The sequence below is a fragment of the Neolamprologus multifasciatus genome, chromosome 6 (genome assembly GCF_963576455.1).
Source record: "Neolamprologus multifasciatus chromosome 6, fNeoMul1.2, whole genome shotgun sequence".
Classification (NCBI taxonomy): domain Eukaryota; kingdom Metazoa; phylum Chordata; class Actinopteri; order Cichliformes; family Cichlidae; genus Neolamprologus; species Neolamprologus multifasciatus.
This window is the reverse complement of record NC_140444.1, coordinates 22,154,205-22,175,336: the sequence shown is the minus strand read 5'-3', so window position 1 is coordinate 22,175,336 and position 21,132 is coordinate 22,154,205. Positions and strand designations below refer to the sequence as shown.

The window sequence follows — 21,132 nt, the reverse complement described above, 5'->3', positions numbered from 1 at the left end:
GCCATACTGGCGTAAGCTCCACAATTGTGAGAATCACCCGCAGGACTTTTAATTAATGTTGTTGCAGAGAATAATACAGATAATAATAATACAGACGCTTTTTAAATGCCGCTGCAATACTTCACCTGTCCGGTGGAGGACCCTAACGCTGTGAGCAGGATTTGAACCTGCGCGGGGAAACCCCATTGGATTTCGAGTCCAACGCCTTAACCACTCGGCCATCACAGCTATGTGTCAGCAAAAATGTCAACCAATTAAACAGGAAGAAGAAGAATGCTACATGGGGCAGACAACGGGAGTCAGCGGTAGCCGCATGTTCATACCTAACTCTAAATATTAGCCAATAATCATATTATGGGATTCATTTATTGCTTTAATCACCTCACACAGGCCTGCTGTCAAAATAAGAGAGTGAAATAAAGGCCTAAATACTTACAATATTACATAAATGTGAGAAGAATTAGGTATTTTTCTTTACGTGTGAGCTGCCACAGATTGCTTGTTTGATAATCGAGCTCTGGGAGGTTATTAGTTTTCCCAATGCGCCGCAGAATTAATGATTAACCCAATTATGGATTAACGAGGCTTTCCGACGGGCTTGTTTCGCAGATCTGTGCAATGTGTGTCTATATGCCGAAAAGCAGGCTGTAAAAAACTAAACGTTTAAACAAAGCAAATGTCGCGGCTGATTTACACCCACTGCCAGGGAAATGCTTTATAATCGTAGCGCCTAATTATAGGGAAGGCAAGTTAATCACCGCGTGTGCTCTACGGGGACTGGTACTGTAAAGATGCTCGTATGCGCACTCAGGTCTGTGCGCGCATACCGATGAGTTGAGGACAAAAAGGCGGTTTCCGTTAGAGGACGGCCAGAGTGATGAAGAGTGATGTTTTGGCCCCCACAGAGGAGCACGCTCTGAGCCACGAGGTTCTGTCTGTAGCGCTTCTGCTGCTGCTGTGGCTGCGGCAGACGCGTCTCCTGCACGCGACGTGCTCCGAAACCGTTTTTTTCAGCCCCCCCCCCCCCCACCCCCCCACCCCCCCAACTCCTACGGAGGGAGTGTGTTTGGGTTTTTTTTGTGTTTTTTTTGGGCGGGGGGCGGTGTATCACAGGGTTTGGGAATGGTACCTACCCTAACGCAAAAATAAATAAATAATAATAAAATAAAATACTGGGAGACACAGGAGAAGCACGTGGAGTGGGTGGTCCTCAGCACACGGCTTTCACGTGGCTTATAGAGGAGAGCTGAGCCGTCACAACAGTCAGTCTGGTGCTGCAGCAGCAGAGAGACAACATCAGCATCAGTATGGCTGTGGAGATGGAGCCCGCGGAGTAAGTGCGCTCTCTGTTTGCCTTTGTTTGTGTGCACAAAAAAGTGATCGGACTGTACCACCTGTTTGACTTTAAGAGAAAATAATAAGGTTGATCTGCTGTCATGCGCTCCATCGCTTATTAGGTGACATATCTTTGCTTCTGTGTGTGGGATCGTTGCTTATTTCCCCTTTTAAAATAAGCCGCGTAAACGGAGCCTTTAGAGTTTGTGTTCGAAACTGCGCTGATTTTTGCTGTCGTCTGCTGTGAAACCTCCAGTGTTATTGATACCCAGTTTAATGCGACCAGTATGGTTAATTTGACACGTGAGGCTGCTCAAATGGTTGTAGTCGTGCTGTGTGTGTGTGTGTGTGTGTGTGTGTGTGTGTGAGGGGGGTTCGGACTGTTTTGCAGTCAGGGGCTCCTGCTTTCTCCACATGTGCCTGTTGATCTAAGACGATCTCCGCCCCCCTGGTAAAGGCGTGGGTGTGCTTTTTGTTGTTGTTGTTGTTGGTGGTTAGTCATTCCTGTGGGGAGTGCAGGAATAGACAACTGCAGGAATGTCAAATTTTTGTGTTGCTTAAAGTGGAGTTAATTTAGTACAAAAGCACTGGCTCGTAGAATCAGTGGGTGAGGTTCGTTTAATCTGCAGGTGCCACTGGTGCACGTGAAACCATAAAAATGAAGGTCCAGCAGAGAGGAAGATAAAAGGGGCACCTTGACTGTCAATTGTATAAATTTAAATTTGTAATATACTGGGATATTTATAATTTAGAGTTATTTGTAGGTAGTATATTTGTTTTGCAGCTTTGTTGTATATTGTATTATTTAATTTAGTTTACTTAGTTACTGTTCTTACTGTCTTGGAGCAACTGTGACCACACAGTTTCCTCTGGGATTGATCAAATATCCTAATTCTGATTGTGGATAGGACAGCTTTATGCCCAGCAGCTGGCTCTAAAGTGGAACAAAAGTCCACATGAGACAGGCCTTTTGTGCTGCGACCTTTTCCTTTTAAGGCTGTGCCCACGTGTGGCACCATCACAAATCAGATATTGTTGAACATTTCCCCTTTGTCTTCATAGTGTGATACGCCTGATAATGCAGTACCTCAAAGAGAACAACCTCTACCGGACGCTAACCACATTACAGGAGGAAACCACCGTCTCCCTCAACACAGTGGAAAGCATCGAAAGCTTTATTGCAGATATAAACAAGGGTCACTGGGACTCTGTCCTGCTGGCTATTGAATCTCTCAAGTTGCCTGACAACATACTTATTGACCTTTATGAGCAGGTAAGTCTTTGGATGTTCAGCTAATGCTTTCCTTGGCTTCATTTTTTTTTATTTGTAATTGATCACGTTCTCTTCAACAGGTTGTTATGGAGCTCATTGAAATGAGGGAGGTGGGCGCAGCTCGCTCGCTCCTCAGGCAAACCGACCCGATGATCATGTTGAAGCAGACCCAGCCAGAAAGGTACGGCCACCTGGAGAACCTGCTAACCTGTTCCTACTTTGACCCTCGTGAGGTAAGAAAGCAAAGTGCTCGGACAGCTGCTTCAGAGAGCGCTTCATAGGTATAGCTACCATCCTTTCAATCCCACTGCAGGCGTACCCAAAAGGAAGCAGCAAGGAGAAACGGCGCAGAGCCATAGCTGAGGCTCTGGTGAGGGAGGTCAGCGTGGTGCCCCCTTCCCGCCTTATAGGACTCCTGGAACAAGTTGGTGTAAGTGCACTGATAAATATCCTTCTGAAAAACCCTCTCTAATTACAGGGCAAGTAACACTTCTTAATCGATGGAGACAACACTGTGCGATAGTTTGTCAAAGATACCAAACAAATACCTCAGTTTTATGTATTTTTTATACAACAGCACTTTAATTAGGGTTTCCTGAGGGCAACAAACACTTTTCTGCAGTCCTTCCAACTTTCCGAGTGTCTTACTTGGACACAGAATTTCACTTTAAACAGACAGTTTTGGTTAAATCCCAGTAAAACATAACAGTCACTGGGCTGTTTGCTTTCCAGGTGAAATAGATCACACACACACGTTTGTGTCTTCTGATCAGGACCTTTAACAGAGTTCTTTCTGTGTGAAAAACTGAAAAATGTATTAACGTTTTTATACCTCCAAATTCTGCACATTTAGTCAAAAAGTAATGTAAATTTGAAACCATTTTTTGAGAGATTTAAAGTTTAAAGGATGCAGGTAAGCTACAAAAACAACAACAAAAGAACAGTACACCAGTCGTAAAACAAGAGCAAGACCCTCATTTGTATTTATATTTAACTTTATTTTCTTTTACACTTTCTTTAGCAGTTTCATCCCTGACATGTTAACAAGCTCAGTTATATTCTTTAATTTGAGTGATTGACGTGGCAACATAGTGAGTTTCTCAAGACTGAGTTTCTACATTCTCAGAGACATACTGTACTGTACATCCTCCTGTGCAAGATGCTATTTTTGTTAGTGAGCTGTTACACAAGTGCTGCCAGCTACAGCAAAGTTCTGAATAGCCTCCATTCACTTTAAGTTATAACTTGTCTAATCCAGGAGGCTAATAACAGTCATGTTAAAAATAAGGGAAAAAACAAGAAAGAAACTGGACTTGGACAATATTTCAAAGTGGGAAACTTGTGTTCTTGCTGCCAGAAGTTGCATTACATTATTGGACACAGCATGAAAATAAAAAATAAAGTTGGTAGTTTTTCACAGTTTTATTTTTTCTGCTGACTCTTTTTCACCGTCTTGCAGTCTATGAAACTACAGCAGTATACAGATCACCTCTCCCCTGATATGACCATTGATATATCTGCCAGCAAAGAGAAATATGTGGAGAAAGAGACCTTTCCAAACCAGCTGTACCGCCACATCAAGGTCTGTAATGGCACTTGGAAAATGATTTTGTTTTCTAGCAGAGCACTCAAGTGACCAAATTTATTTTAACAACTAAATGATCCATTGGGGTGATTTATGACACTGTTACATTTTATACAGGAAAACTTTTTATGGCTCTTTTTGTGTTTATCATTCTGACACTGTTTCCTTTATGTGCAGATACTCTAACATGTTATAATATAATTAGTGACAATTTTCAGTATTTTCTAGGCAAAAATCATGGAAGCTGATTAGGGCCACTGGAAAAAATATGTGAGGTCATGGCTTTTTTTAATTCTGAGGGTGGAAAAAACACAATTTGGACTTTTTTCTCAGAATTCTGAAACCCCCTCCGGACCCAAATTCTGACTTTTTTAAAAATCAAAATACAGACTTTCTTCTTATAATTTCAAATTGTTCTCAAAAACTGAATTCTTTTTTCAGAATACTGACTGATTTTGCCAGAAATGTGACTTTTTTCAGAATTCTAAAAGACACCAAAACTCATTACTCCTAATCATCCTTTCCAAAGGAATTTTGGCTTCACAACTTCACCAGATCTTTATGCTTGGTTGGTTTAGAAGGGATGTACTACATGAAAGTGCACCTGCCTCTGCACGCTGCCAGCTGTTTATCCACACAAAGATCGCCTCCGGCAATACGTTATCTGGGCAACAAGCCTACAAACATTGTCCAAATATCCCTGAAAGAAGCAGGCTTACCTACTTGTCTATTTGGCTGTTGTTAAACAACATGTACTAACTGAATTGGATCTTTCACTGCAAAACATTACAATATACTGATTAAAAATGGAGAATTCACATAAAATTAACACCTATAATAATAAAAAAAAAAAAACAGCTTCACAACAAGTGGTTGGAGAAGTAGGCAGAAAAATGAATAACAGGACACATTTGTATGATTGAATATATCATAACTGTACAAATTATTGTCCATCATTTGAAGGTTAAAGAAGAGGTTATTTCCTTGGTTATTATCCCAATACATACACACAAAACACTGCAAACTAATTACTTTGTGCACCTGAAGGCACTTCATCTAGTCTCTAGCTGTGCTCTCATCACTTCTATCCAGATGGAGCAGCCTGAGTTGCTCATCCATGCTTATTCTCTGCCCAAGGTCATTAAGTGAGAATAGTCAGCCCACACAACAGCAGGCTATTGAAAAACTTAACGTCTCCCTGGAGTCTCCTAATATTAATTAGTGCCATATTTCCTTGTCTGATAGTGAATCTCGGGCTGCAAATCAAACAGGAAAGCACGTGTGCTGCAAGCGTTAATAAGCTTTTCTGTGTGTGCAGTTTGGGCGGCGGTCACACGTGGAATGTGCCCGTTTCTCACCCGATGGAAAGTATTTAATTACGGGGTCAGTAGATGGCTTTATTGAGGTCTGGAACTTCAACAGTGGAAAAATTAGCAAGGTGAATATATTTCAAATCAGGAAACTAAAAATACTAAGATTTATTTTAAACACATCACCTCCTACATACTGTGTAATACCACATTTTCCTAATTTTGTGTTTTCATTGCTGAATGAATAAACCAGGATTTAAAATATCAGGCCCAAGACAGCTTCATGATGATGGATGATGCTGTGCTGTGCATGTGCTTCAGTCAGGATACAGATCTACTGGCTACTGGAGCTCAGAATGGCAAAATAAAGGTTGGATGGGTTCATATTTGTGTGTGTACTTTCCAGATAAAATAAACGATCAATTACTGTATCCATACGATTTATGAATATATTGCTGACGTAATCTATTTTTTGATTTTTCTTTTGAAATGTGTGTGTGTTGTTGGGGAAGGTGTGGAAGATCCAAAGCGGCTTGTGTATGCGTAGGTTTGAGCATGCTCACAACAAAGGCGTGGCTTGTCTGGGCTTTTCCAAAGATGGCAACCAGATCCTCAGTGCCTCCTTCGACCACACCATCAGGTGGGATTCGATGTTGTCATGGTTTCTGTGTAGTGAATACGTTGCAGACTGCAGCTATTCCTCTTGCACAACATAATGTAGAGAATGTGTGTGTGTGTGTTTATATTTTATTACATTATTAACATAACTTACATGTAACATTGTTAAAATTCTAAGTTTAAATTTGCAGGGTTAACACTGACTGTATTCACATAAGTAATATATTCACATTTAAAAATATATTTGTGGTTGATGTAAAGCCCTCCACACAAATAGCTTAAAATTGTACTAATTTAAAAATGAAATGAAAAAGAAAATCTGAAAAACATTTAGAGACATATCAAAAGCAAAGAGGAAACCATTTAAATTGAGAGCCTTGTGGCAAGAGTTGCCTCGTCTACCGTGGGAGGCAAGCGAGAAATCTGACTGCCCTCAGACATGATTCACAAAAGTTTTGAAGGTGCACACATGGGCGTCACTTCAGCAGGAGGAAAGCAGCGGTCTCTTTCTACATCCCACAGCTGATTAGCAAAAAACTGAAAACTAGATTCAATTCTTTAATGCTTTCTAAACTGTCTGCTAGAGCACATTTTAGAAATTGTGCCTACAGTGACTCAGCATTTTTCCACTTAAGCTACAAAATCCGTGTTTGGAAATCATACTTTTCCCCCCAAAAGTCATAAAAAAAACATGCTCAACTAAAAGTGCAAGATGCCAGTTGTTCACATACATTGTGCACCTGTAAATACGCAGTGCCTACAAAGCACAAAGATGTCTTCCTTTCGCTCCCACCCTCATGCACGCACTGAATCCCCTTCACTGTTGTGGAGCTGAATGTTATTTCTGAATTCTGGGGGTGTGGGCTGAGCCTCTCCGCAGTGTTGGGAGCACATGTGCTGTGTGGGTGTAGCCAAGGAACTATGTGCTCAGGCACAAAGCTGCAACGTGTTCCTCTGCTTGAAATTCCACACGCGGGGTGGATTGTTTACAAATGATATATTGTCCTGCAGGACAGGAAGCGAATCAGTAGGCATTAGGCATTTTGTCACGGTTTAAGTAAATCTGCACCCAGCCACACAGAGGAGCTAAAAATAGCACATCAGCAGCTCAGTGGCACATTTCATCCGCTGTCGAGTAAAATCCCCTCTTTGAGTTGAAGAGGGGATTGTTAGAATGACTCAGCACTGCCCTTTTAATTCATTTCAGTGTCCTTTATCTCAATCAATTCCTCAACAATGTCATCTCCAGAGTCCATGAGCTGAAGTCAGGCAAGACGCTAAAGGAGTTAAATGGCCATTCGTCATTCGTAAACGATGTGTTCTTCACTCAAGATGGATTTCACATCATCAGCGCCTCATCAGATGGCACTGTGAAGGTACAATTTGCATTAACAGCGTGGTGCCACATCAGTCGACTCTAGAAAGTCATTCAGATCTGTTCTGATTGGTGTCATTACACACGACAGCTGAGAAAGTGCTGAGCTACTCTAAAATCTGAGATTTTTCCTCGTGTATTGTTCAGATTTGGAACACAAAATCCTGTGAGTGCATCCACACTTTTAAATGTCTGTCGAGGACACTGGATGTCCCCGTCAACAACGTGATCCCTCTCCCCCAAAATCCAGAGCACTTTGTGGTTTGTAACCACTCCAACGCTGTGGTCGTCATGAGCATGCATGGCCAGGTGAGAGCAACTTACTCTTCTCATAGAACCTCATTTAAATCTAAAGAACGAGACTTTGCTATGCTTATTATTAATGCAATTACAGCTGCATTAAACAGTGTTATTATTACTGTTTCATCTACTAATTAATTTTCAATTAGTCATCAGAAAATTGTAAAAAAAAAATTAATTATGTATGTTAGTTAGTTACTCCCGCTTAATTAGTATGACTAAAGTTGATGACTTATCAATAGTTGTTTGACTTACAGTATAAAGATGCTGCTCCTCTGTGGAGATGTCATAAACCTACATTTTCTCTAATGGCCAGTGTGGGGTGACTTATTCGGTCTCAGTAAACACTTTCCTAATCCATTTATGATCTTCGTTAGCAGTTTTAAGTTTGCTTCAAATACATATCTGGGTATAAAAATCCAGTTTAATGAAAAACAGCAGAGACAGATTTTCTAAAAGATATCAAGCACTGTTACACAGAAACTTAGAAAGACCATTAAATCACATTTATTTAGAAAACATGAACACAAACAAGTAGACCACTGGTCCAAACATGAATCAAGTTAATTTAAAACCTTGGCAACATTTACTTGAATTACTCTTTGCATTAAAATCCCCATACATTATGAGCACGCAAATTCACATCTGCATTCAAGAACTACTTACATTATTTAAGGAGAACCTTGCTTCTGTGAGCATGACTGTTTTACAACATCCAAGGCAAACACCATTGAGATAAAAGAAAGAAAAATAAAACTGCATTATCAAGTAACTCAAGTAACTCTCATTTTGTAATTTGTGGTACTTTTAGCAGTAAAATATACTACAAAACAGCAGATGATGGCTTACACACTAAATTGAAGACTTCAGAAAAGTAGTTTGCAAAAAGTGAATAACATCGCTAGTGGACAAATCCACTAGTCTATGACAGGAAATGCAAGAAAAACTCTCTAGTCTTTGTCAAAATGTAACAAAACCTGCATATTAGCTCCTTAAAATGAATGAGCAAATCTGAACTGAAGGTAAAGTTTGACTGACTTCAGCTTTTAAGTCCATGTAAAGAAAGGACAGTGGTATGTAATATTTGGAAAGAATGCACATTTTGGTGCATTTCCCCCCAAAACAATCACCCCCAAATGGTTCTTTTAACTGAAAAGACAATGCATTTTCAAAGTTACTTACAATGTATTGTTTATCTCAACCTTTTGTTGGTGTTTTAGATTCACACTTGAATATATTTGTGGAAGCTTAACATCTCTCTCTCTCTCATCTCCTCAGACTGTGAAGACCTTCAGTTCAGACAGAAAAGGAGCAGACTTTGTGTGTTGCACCCTGTCACCCCGCGGGGAGTGGATTTACTGTGTGGGGGAGGACTTAGTGCTCTACTGCTTCAGCTATACAACAGGAAGGCTGGAGAAAACGCTGACTGTAAGCGCTGCTGCTAATATTCACTTATTATTAAAACTGTTTCGCATCTATTAACATTTGGGCTGCTAGTGTTTTTCGTCTACACTCTAATAAGCTTCCATGTTAGGTTACAAAAAAGTAGATTTGGCAGCTTGAAACTTTTATTTACTTACTGTCCAAAACATGCTGTGTAGAAAATGAGCTTTACTGCATACTGTCAGCTAAGCTTGGGCCAATATCATACCTTTCACGGTAATACCGGTATAATGTCGGGCAACGATAAGAAAATGAAATATCGCCATAGAATATGGGTAAAACGTGCACACGCAGTGCCTTTGTTTTCATACGCACATGGCGGAAAAAGGCATGGCGGCGACGGAGAATGAGGAGGGTGAAAGCGGATCGTTGAATGAAACGGATGAATCAGAATTGGTTTGTAAAAATGCTGCAACTTCAGTGGTGTGGAACTGGTTTGGCTTTCGTCTGTCAGATACACAACAAAGCACTATTTTTGGTAGAGCATGCTAGCGGGCCGTCGTTATTACTGTGTTTTTTGGAAAATACGGCACACTTAAAATCAATCCTTATAGGAATCCTTTTTCTGAAAATCGACAGTGCCCCTTATAATCCCGAGTGCCTTATATTTGAATTCTGGTTGTTTACTGACCTCGAAACGATTTTATGTCGTACACGGCACTCGGAAATCTGTTAAACGTTTCACGTTTTGCTAAGCTACGAAGCCACACCACTTGATAGATTGTCAGAGCATTACGGCTATCGTAGGCAGGAGCCTCATGGAGTGATACGTACTGTGCTTCAACATAATATTACCGTATTGTGTGTGTATAACCTCTTTTTAAGTGTTGTGGATATTATACATGGTTATGCTGAGGATATGTCGGCCAGTTTCCACTGGAAATGCCTTTTGGTTAAACTGTCAGCAAGGAATTTGCACTGTTGCATTTTTATATAACTTTAATGCACATAAAAAACAGCTGCTTGTTTAAGTGAAAATACATTGATGGTGGGTCACTTATATCGTTATCGCAAACTTTCAAATGTATATTGTGATAAATATTTTTGGTCATATCGCCCTGCTGCTCTACTGTCAGCTGTTGGTCTCAACCAGTTATCACTGTTATTTCAGTGTTTCTACTGTGACCTCCTAAAACAGTTTATCACCGTAAAATATAGCTGCACATCTCTGCCAGTGCATCTTGTTGCAAGTTGTTAACAATTATTTTTTGCCTTTCTTGAGGTGTTACAAGCATTCAGCTCTGTTGCATATTACTTACTCTTCTTACTGCACATTTAGAGAAATGGATTTTCACAACTAGTCTAAGGTGAATGCTGGCCAGATGTGATAAATCACCATGCTGGCTAAACTTTAAAGGTGTTCCTAGGCAATCCACTAGAGGAAAAAACCCATTACACATCCATATCAATCACAGTCTAAACACAAAATCTTACCCTAATACACAAAATCTCTGTTAGTTTCCAACCAGGCCTGGCACACTGATGTCTATAAATCACCTAGTAATGTGTAAAATTGCCCATCTGTAGCATCAAAGTGACATTATATTACTGTAAATGATTTCCACGATCTTCGCAGGAGTTTTTTTTTTTTTAAGTGTTGTTATTGTTTAGCTATGTCACTGCTGCTGAGTAACAATAACAGGGTAAGGGGTGGGTGGGAGCAACTGATGGGTGATGGAGAATGTGTGCTGATCTGTCTTCCCTGCACTCACAGGTTCACGAGAAAGACGTAATTGGCATCACTCACCACCCACATGAAAATCTGATCGCCACGTACAGTGAAGACGGTCTGCTGAGGCTGTGGAAGCCTTAAAGTGTCACCTGCATTATATTGTGGAGGACCTACACAGCTGTTGACACGGTGTATTAAAATCCATGTGCCATGAAAATGCTTTGAAAAAACAATCAATGAATATGAAAAACCACCTTTAAATTATAAATAAATTTACCAATCAAAGTTTTTCTCCCCACTTTAAAGGATTCTGTATGTTGGTTTCTTCTTCTTTTTTAATTCCTTGTGGAATATTTAAGGTAAGAATGCCAATATTCATGTTTTCTTTAAGTCAGCAAATTCTCAGCAAAAAAATAATAGTAGCTGCACTTTAAACATGTTTTTTCCTTCCATATTTTGATTTATTTATTTATGGAGTAATTTATTTGTAATTCATTAGCATTTGCAACGATGTTTAGGTCCTCCATACCTTACACCTTCTTCCTCATGAATCCAGCTTCACCAGTTTCAATCCCCATTTTCATCTCTTCTGTCTTTATTAGACATGAAAATGCATGATGGTGAACTGTTGTGAAAATAGTTATAATAGAAATCGCCTCTTGTTTGGGCATAAACAAACAATATCAGGTATATGATTGATTTGCTTTGGTTTATAATAATGTTTTTTTATTCTTAATTTTTAGATTTTATCCAAATGACGATTCTGATGTCATGATTTATTTGTTCTCTGCGTTCCCTGCATGCTACCTCAGTGCACTGCCTACATGTGTCTCTACAGTAATTTTTGCAGTCCTTTAAAATATGCATGATGACTGATAACCCTGTACAGATACACATTCTGTATCCTGTGCATAAACAACAAATGTATTTTACACATTTATTGTCCTGTGTCTGATGTTCCTGTGCATAGATAGGGTACATATACCTGCAACAGACTTCCTCTAGCAGTAACTGTTCGTACTACCTGGTACTGTCGTCATTTATCACTGCGAGATATTGTTTAGCAACTGAATTATTTATTTTTGGTATATTCATTATGCTGTACATAACATCTCCAACCACATGACAAATGATAATAAAATTAAAAATCTGGTGTTTGTGTTATTTCATAATAATACGCTTTAGTGCTAGATTTGTTCCCGACATGGCAATTTATCCAAGTACTGTATCTGCAACATTATTTTTTTTTAAAGGACAGTCAATTTGAATCTTTTGCTGCTCGGCACTAACAAGTTTCCAGATGTGGAAGAATTAATAAAACTGGAAGTAACAGGATTGGTTGTAGAACCCAACGGGTTTGTAAGTTGTATGTATGAACTATTATATCTTCCTAAAGATAAGTCCAAAAGAATATCATCCATTTTGTTTCCCTGTGTAATTTATATATAGTAAGAAGAGAGTACATTCTCTTCCAGTTCTAATGTTCTACATATCAAAACATAATAACAATCATTCTAACATTATTTAACTACAAATGATGAACAACATAATGGTACAGGACCTTGCAGCCAATGAGTCAACCATAAACTCCTCTGTATATCTAGATTCATATCTGTATGACAGCTCAAACTTGCCCCAGATTACTTCATGCAACAGGACAATGATCCTAAACACGAGCAGCAAATCTACAACAGAAGGGAAAAAAACCTGATTGAGACTGCTGTGCATAAACAAATGACTCAAAGCTGCAACATGTGGTTGTACAAACTACTGAATCATGGCGTATACCTCATCTTTCACACCATTTTTGTGTTTTGTCTTAGTTTTTGTTAAATAATTTGGAATTTTAAGGTTGTATTTACCTAATTTCAGAACCCGCTAAGGACCAGAAGATTAAAAAAAAACAAAAAAAACCCTCATATGTAAAATCTTCGAACTGGGGAGAAAAAAAGAGCATCCTGTCGCGGCTGTATCTGATATATGATCACTGTAGATTAAAACCCAGGAAATATTCAATTTTAGAAAAAAAAACAAAACTATTTTTATATTAATTTCCATCCAACTGAATAATGACTAGAGTGTGAGATGTACAGAGAAAGAGGAAAAAAATACTTTGAGCCAGTGGTTTCGATTGTAACAGGGTGTCTGAATTTTAATATCTGGGTATAAAAATCCAGTTTAATGAAAAACAGCAGAGACAGATTTTCTAAAAGATATCAAGCACTGTTACACAGAAACTTAGAAAGACCATTAAATCACATTTATTTAGAAAACATGAACACAAACAAGTAGACCACTGGTCCAAACATGCATCAAGTTAATTTAAAACCTTGGCAACATTTACTTGAATTACTCTTTGCATTGAAATCCCCTTACATTATGAGCACGCAAATTCACATCTGCATTCAAGAACTACTAACATTATTTAAGGAGACCCTTGCTTCTGTGAGCATGACTGTTTTACAACATCCAAGGCAAACACCATTGAGATAAAAGAAAGAAAAATAAAACTGCATTATCAAGTAACTTCAAGTTAAGTTATGAAAAGGCTTTCAAACAGGCAGACACTTTAATGAGGTATAAAGTTTGCAGGTTTATCTATTTTAAAAGCCCATCCATAAACTCCCATTACTCATTTTGGCTTTTACAAGGTTCACAAGGAATATGGAAAAATATTAATATCTGGTTTCATTTGTCATTTAAACTCCAGATTTTGGAGTCTGATCTCATTGTCTTCTAATGATTTTAAACTGACAACAAAACTAAACAGGCAGACATTAGAAACCTTTTCGAGTACAATGTTGCCACAACCATGCCACTGTTTCCAAAGAAAAATCATACCTATTCAAAATAGCCCTGGTTATGCTTTATTATTTTATAAAATAAAAACGGGTCCAGTGATAGGGAAAAAAATGTCAGGGAACACACATGGGTAAGAAAGAGAAGGACAAAAAGGAAGTTATTCTCTTCTTTCCACAGAAAGAAATGTCTCTAAAATGTCTCAGCCATAGGCAAAGCACACAAAATGTTCTGTTACTGTCACAATGACTGAATGCAGGAGTCTTCATGCACTCCCAGCTCCTGAGAAACTTGAGACTTAATTCACAGACAGCTTTTTCTGACCAATCAGAGCAGGCTGGACCTTTCCGGACGAGCATTTCAGGAAGAGGATGAACTGTGGCGTTGTGGCAATATGGAGCGGGGCACGGAAGGATACGTTTTGTTTTTTAATATTAGCATGTAAACCTATTCTAGTTTAAAAAAGAAAAGAATTATGAAATGTAAATGAGTATAACAAGAATCATAAATAGCCTTTCAAAATATAAGGTGATTGCACATACCTTTGCACACTCTCTCACACTTACACTATACTAGACGTGCGTGGCATCGTCACAGACAACTGACTGCAGCTCAGGAAAAAAACTAAACAAAACGCTAAACTCAAACATTAGTTGGAAATTAAGTGGCTTGAACTTCCCGTTTCCCTGTTTTAATCATGACTACACTGATTTCAAACCTGTGACATGTTTTTTCATAAAAAGTCTGAAAAAATAGCTCTTGAAAGGGTACAACAGCTTTAATATTTTAAATCAAGTTTCCAAGCACCTCCACCACCATCTGGTCCTCGTGAGCCCCTTTCAGACAAACACGCCTGAGCTGTATAAATCAGCACTCTGATCGCTTTTTCATTAACTCTTTCCCCCATAAAGACGACATCTGATGACCTCACCTGTTCCCTTAACGAGTTTTGACATCTCACTGTATATCAATTAAGATGTGGTTTTACAACCATTAAAATAGTTTCCTGTTTTTCTGAAGTGTCGCTGTGATTATGTACTGTAACCAGAAATGTGACCGCGCTTCACAAAAGAACTTCAAGGGTTACTCCTAGTAGGCTTTAAAGGGTAAAGAGTTAAAGTTACAGCAGCAAACTCACTAGGTCAGAAAATATGTGTATTTGGCTGACTGCATGCAGTCACAACCGAGAGACACCCACACTATTACAAGCGTGCACGTCTCTGTTGTAGCTCTGTGGGCCAATCAGTTCACTATAGAACGCAAAACACCAGCTCAGTTTCTAAACTGCTCAGAGAGAAAGATTTCCTCTGTGATAAAGTTTTCTAGCCTCTGTGAAAAGGGTTGGGGATGATGTCCTTGCTCTTAATGACAATTGTCATTAGACTTTGCTAGAGTCAATGCTGACAATGCACGTCCCCATAAATACAAAGACTTTTACAAATAAAGCTGATATTGTGCACATACCGTGGCTCTCTCTGTCACAGTCACAGGGATGTCTGAATGAAGGCATGAGGAACATTGACTGAAAGACAGTATGCTGTTACTTTAAGAGACTGACAGATTCAGCGCTGTTACATGTTTCATGTCTGAAAGGGCTACAGATACCAAAAATGGATGAGTCTTCAAAAAGCGGTTTTCAACGCCTGATTTAGATTTCTCTCTCTCTCTATATATATATAGGTTATTTACCTATTATTGTCATCAGTTTTAGTGTAACTGCACAAAAAGCAGGCCGTCACGCTTTTCCCTGAAGCCTGTTATACCAGCCCTCATCTTTAATCACAGTGTGAATGACAGAAGAAGAAGAAAGATAAAAAGGTCCTAGATGACGAGGAATTCCACTGAACTGCGTCTAAGTTCAAGTCCTGCAATTTTAACATTCACAGGGCACTGGGAAACAGTTTTATGAACCAACTTCAAACAAGCTAAAGAGACTAATTGATTTTTAATGAAAATAAAGTTAAAAGTGCACAGATAACCAAAAAAAAAGGTGCTTTGCATTGGAGATGAGGATCTGAGCTTCTGGAATAGACAAAGGCCAGCTGTTGCTTAAGACGTCTGGCACTGAACACCACCAGTGGTGGCGTAGTCGTCTTCGTCCATGTAGTAGCACTCATTTCTGTATCTTCTCCTGTTCTCAAAGTCACAGTCCTCCAGGTCAGCATAGATGTAGAGGTCATCGTCCATACTGTCTGGCTGCTCTGCATCCATCTTTTCTGGGAGATAGCGCTCCAGCTCCTTCAGCTTATTTTCGGGGAGGAAATTAGCTTTTGGGAACACCACCTAATGAAACATCCGTAAATAGATTCAGTTGCAGCTCCACAATAGACCATATATGCATATTATAATGCAGAAAAATGCTAACACTATGTTATTTTAATGGTGTCAATGTTTGCAAATATGGGCCTCATCAGCTGCTTTGCTTACTTATGCGTAATTTAGTCATAAAAATATAAAAGACAAAGACCGTAAAAAAAACAAAACAAAAAACAATAAATGCCAAAGAGATTCTTACCGAGAAGTGAATAATGAGACGCCCCTTCTCAAACGGCCTGCGATACGTGGGCATCCCTTCATTCAGGACACACTTAGTGTCGCCAGGCCTGATCAACTCCCCTGTAATTTAAAAAACAAACAAAAAATATATACGACATCAAAATAAATGAACTGAGTAAGAATGAGTTTGTAGTTTATTTTAACTACTGTACAGTAGAGGTCCAGTGGTCTTGACAAGGTGGCCTAGTTTCACTGTGAAGTACAAGCCACACCAAATGTGGCTTGCTTGGCTGACAATAACATTAGGCCCATTACAAATTAAGTCAATCTAAACAAAACAAATCATCACTGTTTATTCATATTTTTAAAATAAAATGATTTTAACTGTTCTGGAAAAGGAGGACATCACAAGGACAACACATCTAAAACACGGTTCACATCTCACAGAGAAATCTTTCAAACATCACCTGGAATTATTTTAAAAAGCGCTATGACAGTTTCTAAATTCAATATGTGTTTATATATATATATATATATATATATATATATATATATATATTTTTATTTTTTTTTCCAATAATATATTCATATCCTCTAAAGCAGGATAATAAAAAACAAAAATAGACCTGAACCTGCTGATGCTACCTCATTATACATAAGAATATTTTCATACACTAATCTGGTTGCCAATCAAAGTAACTCCCAAAAAGCATTTTCCACTTTGATTTACCTGGATGTGATGTGATGAGGAGAGTTCTGTTGTCCAGTGTCTGAATGGGGTTCTTGAAACCACATAAAGCCTCAACCAGCTGCAACTCCATGGACATGATGAGGTCCTCTCCTTTCCTAGTTAAGCAAAAATGAAGATAAAAAGAAAAGCAAAAAGAAAGTCAAACGTCAGCCTACAGCATGGACATGGAAATTACTTTTATTTTTATTGCACAAAAGGATGAGAGGGTGATGGTAAAGCAAACTTTGGTTTATCATCCTAGTTAACATTCAAAACAACAAAAAGACACTTAAGAGCAGCTTATTTTTACCTGGTGAATTGTGCATGGTCTCGCTGATCTAAAACAATGATGATGTCGCCTGGCTCGAGCCCTGGCTCCTGGTCTCCCTCTCCATGTAAAACTATTTTCTGGCCATCTCTCATTCCTGTGTAAATGTCACCAGGTAACATATGTACAGGTTTACTGTTTTCCTTGTTTGCACACCAAACAGATGCAAAAAAAGTTTCACATTTCTCTCACCTTTGTCAATGTGGACCTCCAAGATCTTCTTCTGTCGTAGGATCTTCCGGCCTCCACATGCTTTGCAGCGGTCCTTTTGGCTGATTCTTTTTCCTTGTCCTTGGCAGCTGTGGCACACTGTGGACATCTGCTGTACCATACCTGGAAGTAACTGGTGTACGCGGACTTGCATCCCTGTGCCATTACAAGACATGCACACCTGTACCGCTCCTTTACGACCTCCACGACCTGCCAAATGAATAATGCAGGAGAAACAGTTTGGTTAGATGTGACGCACATCTCACTAACATCTAAGCAACTTTTTAAGAGAAACATACCTTCACATCTGTCACAAATGGTATTCTTTGGGACAGCAAGTTTTCTTGTTGCTCCATTATAAAGCTCTTCTAGCGTCACTGTAATCTGATGAACAATATTCTTCCCTGGGGGGCAACAAAATTGCACAGTTAGTTATATTACAGATTTCAGCAGTAACACTTAAGCCTGAGATGTCTCCCAGAGAAACCACTAAGACAAGATGTCTGTGAAGGTTTTCAGTCATCCAGGTCATTGTAGTCAAAGGAGCTTGCAAAGAAAGGCGTCTGGACTTCTGGACAGAAATTAGTCGTCGACGATCTCGTGACTAGTTGACTAATCGTGGCAGCCCTAGTCAGCACAGAATTTTTAAAGTTGTTTAAGTTAAAGAGATTTAAGAGGAAGACGCCCCTACTACCATTTCCTCTGTAAAACTTCACCAAAAACAGAAGGATGTTAATTTTGCAAAGCATGGTCCCATCTAGAGCAAAACAGAGCATAAATCAGGCATGCTTTAGGGGCACGTGTACCCGTGACTAACAAGTCTCTTACAGTATGAGCATGAACTTTCAAGCTTTTAAAGACTGTTCTACTTTATCTCAGCTAAAACCATGAGTGCAGACATATTCTTTGTTTGCTTGGCATTCTCTGGCTCTGCCAATTACACAAGTCTGAAAAAAAAAAAAAAAGATTTTTCAGCTGCATGGGATATTTTTGGTAAATGTTATTGTTTTTACACTGCTGAATCCAAAAACTATCTCCATTTCCCTCCATCACGTACAGATTTTTTGCAAAACATGAGGAGTTTACATAAAAAAAGCACAACAGTGATTAAAAAAATCAATTAAAAATGTTTTATTACAATTAACTAAACATATTTTTTTTAAGATTCCCTACCTTTCGCCATGAAGAAAATAGCCCTCCACTTACCTCACTCAATTCCTCGTATTTTCTATTTGTATTTCTCGAGTCTCACTCTTAGAAATATTAAATGAATGTAAGAAATCATTATTAGATATGCTTTTTTGACTCAAGTATAGGATACCAGATTTCAGTTTAAAAAGGGAAATTGTATGCTTAATTACACTAAAAACACGAGTTTTGCAAGAAAACATGACGAGATTGCATTTTAAAAATATTTTTCCCGGTTTCAGTGAGTAAAAATCTATAAGAAACAGTCAAAGAATCCTGTGCAGTTTTTAGGTTGCAGACCTGTGTTATCTGTATCATGACTGACCTCTAGTGTAAAAAAGTGTACTTGTGAAAAAAAACACAAACTACATCACAATTAGGGGTGGGGGTGTATTAAAGATCATACAGCACCAAGCCATAGTATGATTTAACAGATTCAAACTCTTTGTGTCTGAGTCTTTAGAACCAGTTTCTTTCATATCGCATCGCATCAGAGAACATATTTAACACAGGCAAACTAAACGGCTTTACATATTATTTCACAACTATATTCTCTCAACATTTGCCTACCTTTTCGCTCTCTATGCATCCGGCTGCCTCCACCAAAAAACAAGTCAAAGATATCCATGGGTGATGCAAAGCCCCCACCACCTCCACCGCCAGTTCCTCCTTCTTTTATAGCCTTTTCACCTCCCCGGTCATAAATCTCTCTCTTCTTTGGATCTGACAAAATCTCATAGGCCTGTGAGATCTGCTTGAACTTGAAGAAAAGAAAAAAGAGAAGACAGACAGTGTCAGAAGACATGTGTGCCTCACCTGTTGATGTTAATGACTGTAAGAAAATACTACACACCTTCTCTCCTTCTGTGGGATTTTTATCGGGGTGATATTTCAAAGCCAGTTTGCGATAGGCCTTTTTCAGCTCATCTGGAGTTGCGCTGGGTGGCACACCCAAAGTGTCGTAAAAACCTGTTTCTTTGACCATGTTTGCCTTGAGAAACTGAAATAAATAAATAGAATATTCATAAATAAAATAAAGTTCATAAATGTTCAGCTTCTGGTGAATCTGAGCTGAGCTGGGCTGAGATCTTGTGACCACAGAGGACATTGCATGTGATCTACATGGACACTATCACCCTAAACTATCAACCTGGAAATACTTCGTGATTAGATGGGAGGTGATGACTCAAACATAAAGCTTGTGGGCCACAATCAGCCCAGCAAAGACTTCAACCTAGCCCATCGGAGAGCTTTAGAAAATGTGCACACAGACGATAATTTTGGACTTCTAATTGTATTTTCATACGTTCATGGCCATTTATAGTATGTCAGAGTAGTAAGTAACGAACTAAATGACAAAAACGTTCCTGTTTTTTCACCATCTAATACAATTTCTGTTAACAATTACCAGACATTCAATGACTTACCTTTCCTGTTAATTTGACACATTTCTTTAAGCCTAAAGAGACCTGCTGACAGATTCATTTCACTACAGCAGCATTTTTATTATTTTACTTTCACCAATCTGGCCCACTCAACATAAAACTGGAGTTCACAATGTGAATCGAGTCTGGCATCCCTACTCTAAAGGGTGAAGCAAATCCAAACCAGCAACTTATTCCTTATTATCATAACAGAGTCACTAAATCCCTTCACGGGGGGTGGGTGGGTGGGGGTGGGGATTCAAATAATTAGCTACCAGTTACCAGCACCACACAAATACAGCCTCAATCCAGCCCTTTTAAAAACAGTCAGATAACTAGCAAGTCCGACACAAGACCTTTTCCGTTGTAAAAAGGAGCAAAGACCAATAGTGCCTTCGCTTTCTGTCCAGCGTTGAGTAATTTGTTTACTCAACGCTGCCATATTTGTTTTAGAAGCGATAGTAAAACTTGGCGACTCAACTATTTGTAATCTTTTATTAGTGGGAATAAAAGATCACAGTATATTTGAACAAGATGTTTGTATTCAGTTGGTTTCAGAGGTGTTTCTAAATCAATAAAAACAACTCGGACTGTTGTCGAACGCTCCTTTTGGTACTTTTCAAACATCTCCAGTTACTTAGGTTTTACATAATCCAGTGGTTAAATGTATGCTGTTACATGAGGGGCACAGACTGGGGCTGCTCGGGCCCTACGAGGCTATTTGAGCTACTTAGCCCGGCTAAGGGAAAAAAAAGGTTAGCTTTGTTGTTTTCTCAACTTAAACACCGACCAAAAAATACACATGACACTTGTGATAAACACCGTGTGAACAGATAATTACTGTTTTCCAACCTTATATGAAGACAATGATGTCGCCTCACAACCTCCGCTCACAGCAACTCTTCTAGAAGGTTCTTCTAACCCGCCTCTATCGTAAATGAAAGTCGCGTCCGGTGACGTTTATTTCCTGCGACGGAACCCCCAGTCACCCAAACAAGCGTGAACTGTTGGAAACAGAAACCCTGGTTGCGAGGCCGAAGACAAAC

The 21,132-nt window shown here is 39.0% G+C and overlaps 2 protein-coding genes and 1 non-coding gene across 3 annotated transcripts; 1 reads left to right on the top strand and 2 right to left on the bottom strand.

Moving 5' to 3' along the window:
• Positions 1-146: 146 nt before the first annotated feature.
• Positions 147-228, bottom strand: trnas-cga (transfer RNA serine (anticodon CGA)). Its single transcript has one exon. It is a non-coding gene; the product is annotated as a tRNA-Ser (tRNA).
• Positions 229-1,119: 891 nt separating this feature from the next.
• Positions 1,120-12,290, top strand: LOC146516967 (WD40 repeat-containing protein SMU1-like). The gene is made up of 12 exons (XM_085163174.1): positions 1,120-1,333; positions 2,398-2,608; positions 2,689-2,841; positions 2,922-3,038; positions 4,068-4,190; positions 5,512-5,631; positions 5,757-5,873; positions 6,016-6,143; positions 7,371-7,497; positions 7,644-7,805; positions 9,075-9,224; positions 10,954-12,290. Exons 1-12 carry the CDS (start codon positions 1,308-1,310, stop codon positions 11,050-11,052), a joined length of 1,533 nt encoding a protein of 510 aa, XP_085019300.1. The 5' UTR covers positions 1,120-1,307; the 3' UTR covers positions 11,053-12,290.
• A 746-nt stretch (positions 12,291-13,036) lies between these two features.
• Positions 13,037-21,052, bottom strand: dnaja1 (DnaJ heat shock protein family (Hsp40) member A1). Its single transcript, XM_085163176.1, has 9 exons — positions 20,939-21,052; positions 19,516-19,662; positions 19,233-19,422; positions 17,774-17,878; positions 17,457-17,684; positions 17,247-17,361; positions 16,937-17,052; positions 16,226-16,326; positions 13,037-15,993 (listed from the first exon to the last, which is right to left on the bottom strand). Exons 2-9 carry the CDS (start codon positions 19,645-19,647, stop codon positions 15,760-15,762), a joined length of 1,221 nt encoding a protein of 406 aa, XP_085019302.1. The 5' UTR covers positions 19,648-19,662; positions 20,939-21,052; the 3' UTR covers positions 13,037-15,759.
• Positions 21,053-21,132: the final 80 nt, after the last annotated feature.

Coding starts and splice junctions, on each gene's coding strand:
- dnaja1 (XM_085163176.1), bottom strand. CDS start 19,647: ATGGTCAAAGAAACAGGTTTTTACGACACTTTGGGTGTGCCACCCAGC. Junction 19,423..19,515: donor ATCCCACAGAAGGAGAGAAG/GTGTGTAGTATT, acceptor CTTTTCTTCAAG/TTCAAGCAGATCTCACAGGC. Junction 17,053..17,246: donor GACCATGCACAATTCACCAG/GTAAAAATAAGC, acceptor TTGCTTAACTAG/GAAAGGAGAGGACCTCATCA.
- LOC146516967 (XM_085163174.1), top strand. CDS start 1,308: ATGGCTGTGGAGATGGAGCCCGCGGA. Junction 5,632..5,756: donor ACAGTGGAAAAATTAGCAAG/GTGAATATATTT, acceptor TGAATAAACCAG/GATTTAAAATATCAGGCCCA. Junction 9,225..10,953: donor GGCTGGAGAAAACGCTGACT/GTAAGCGCTGCT, acceptor CTGCACTCACAG/GTTCACGAGAAAGACGTAAT.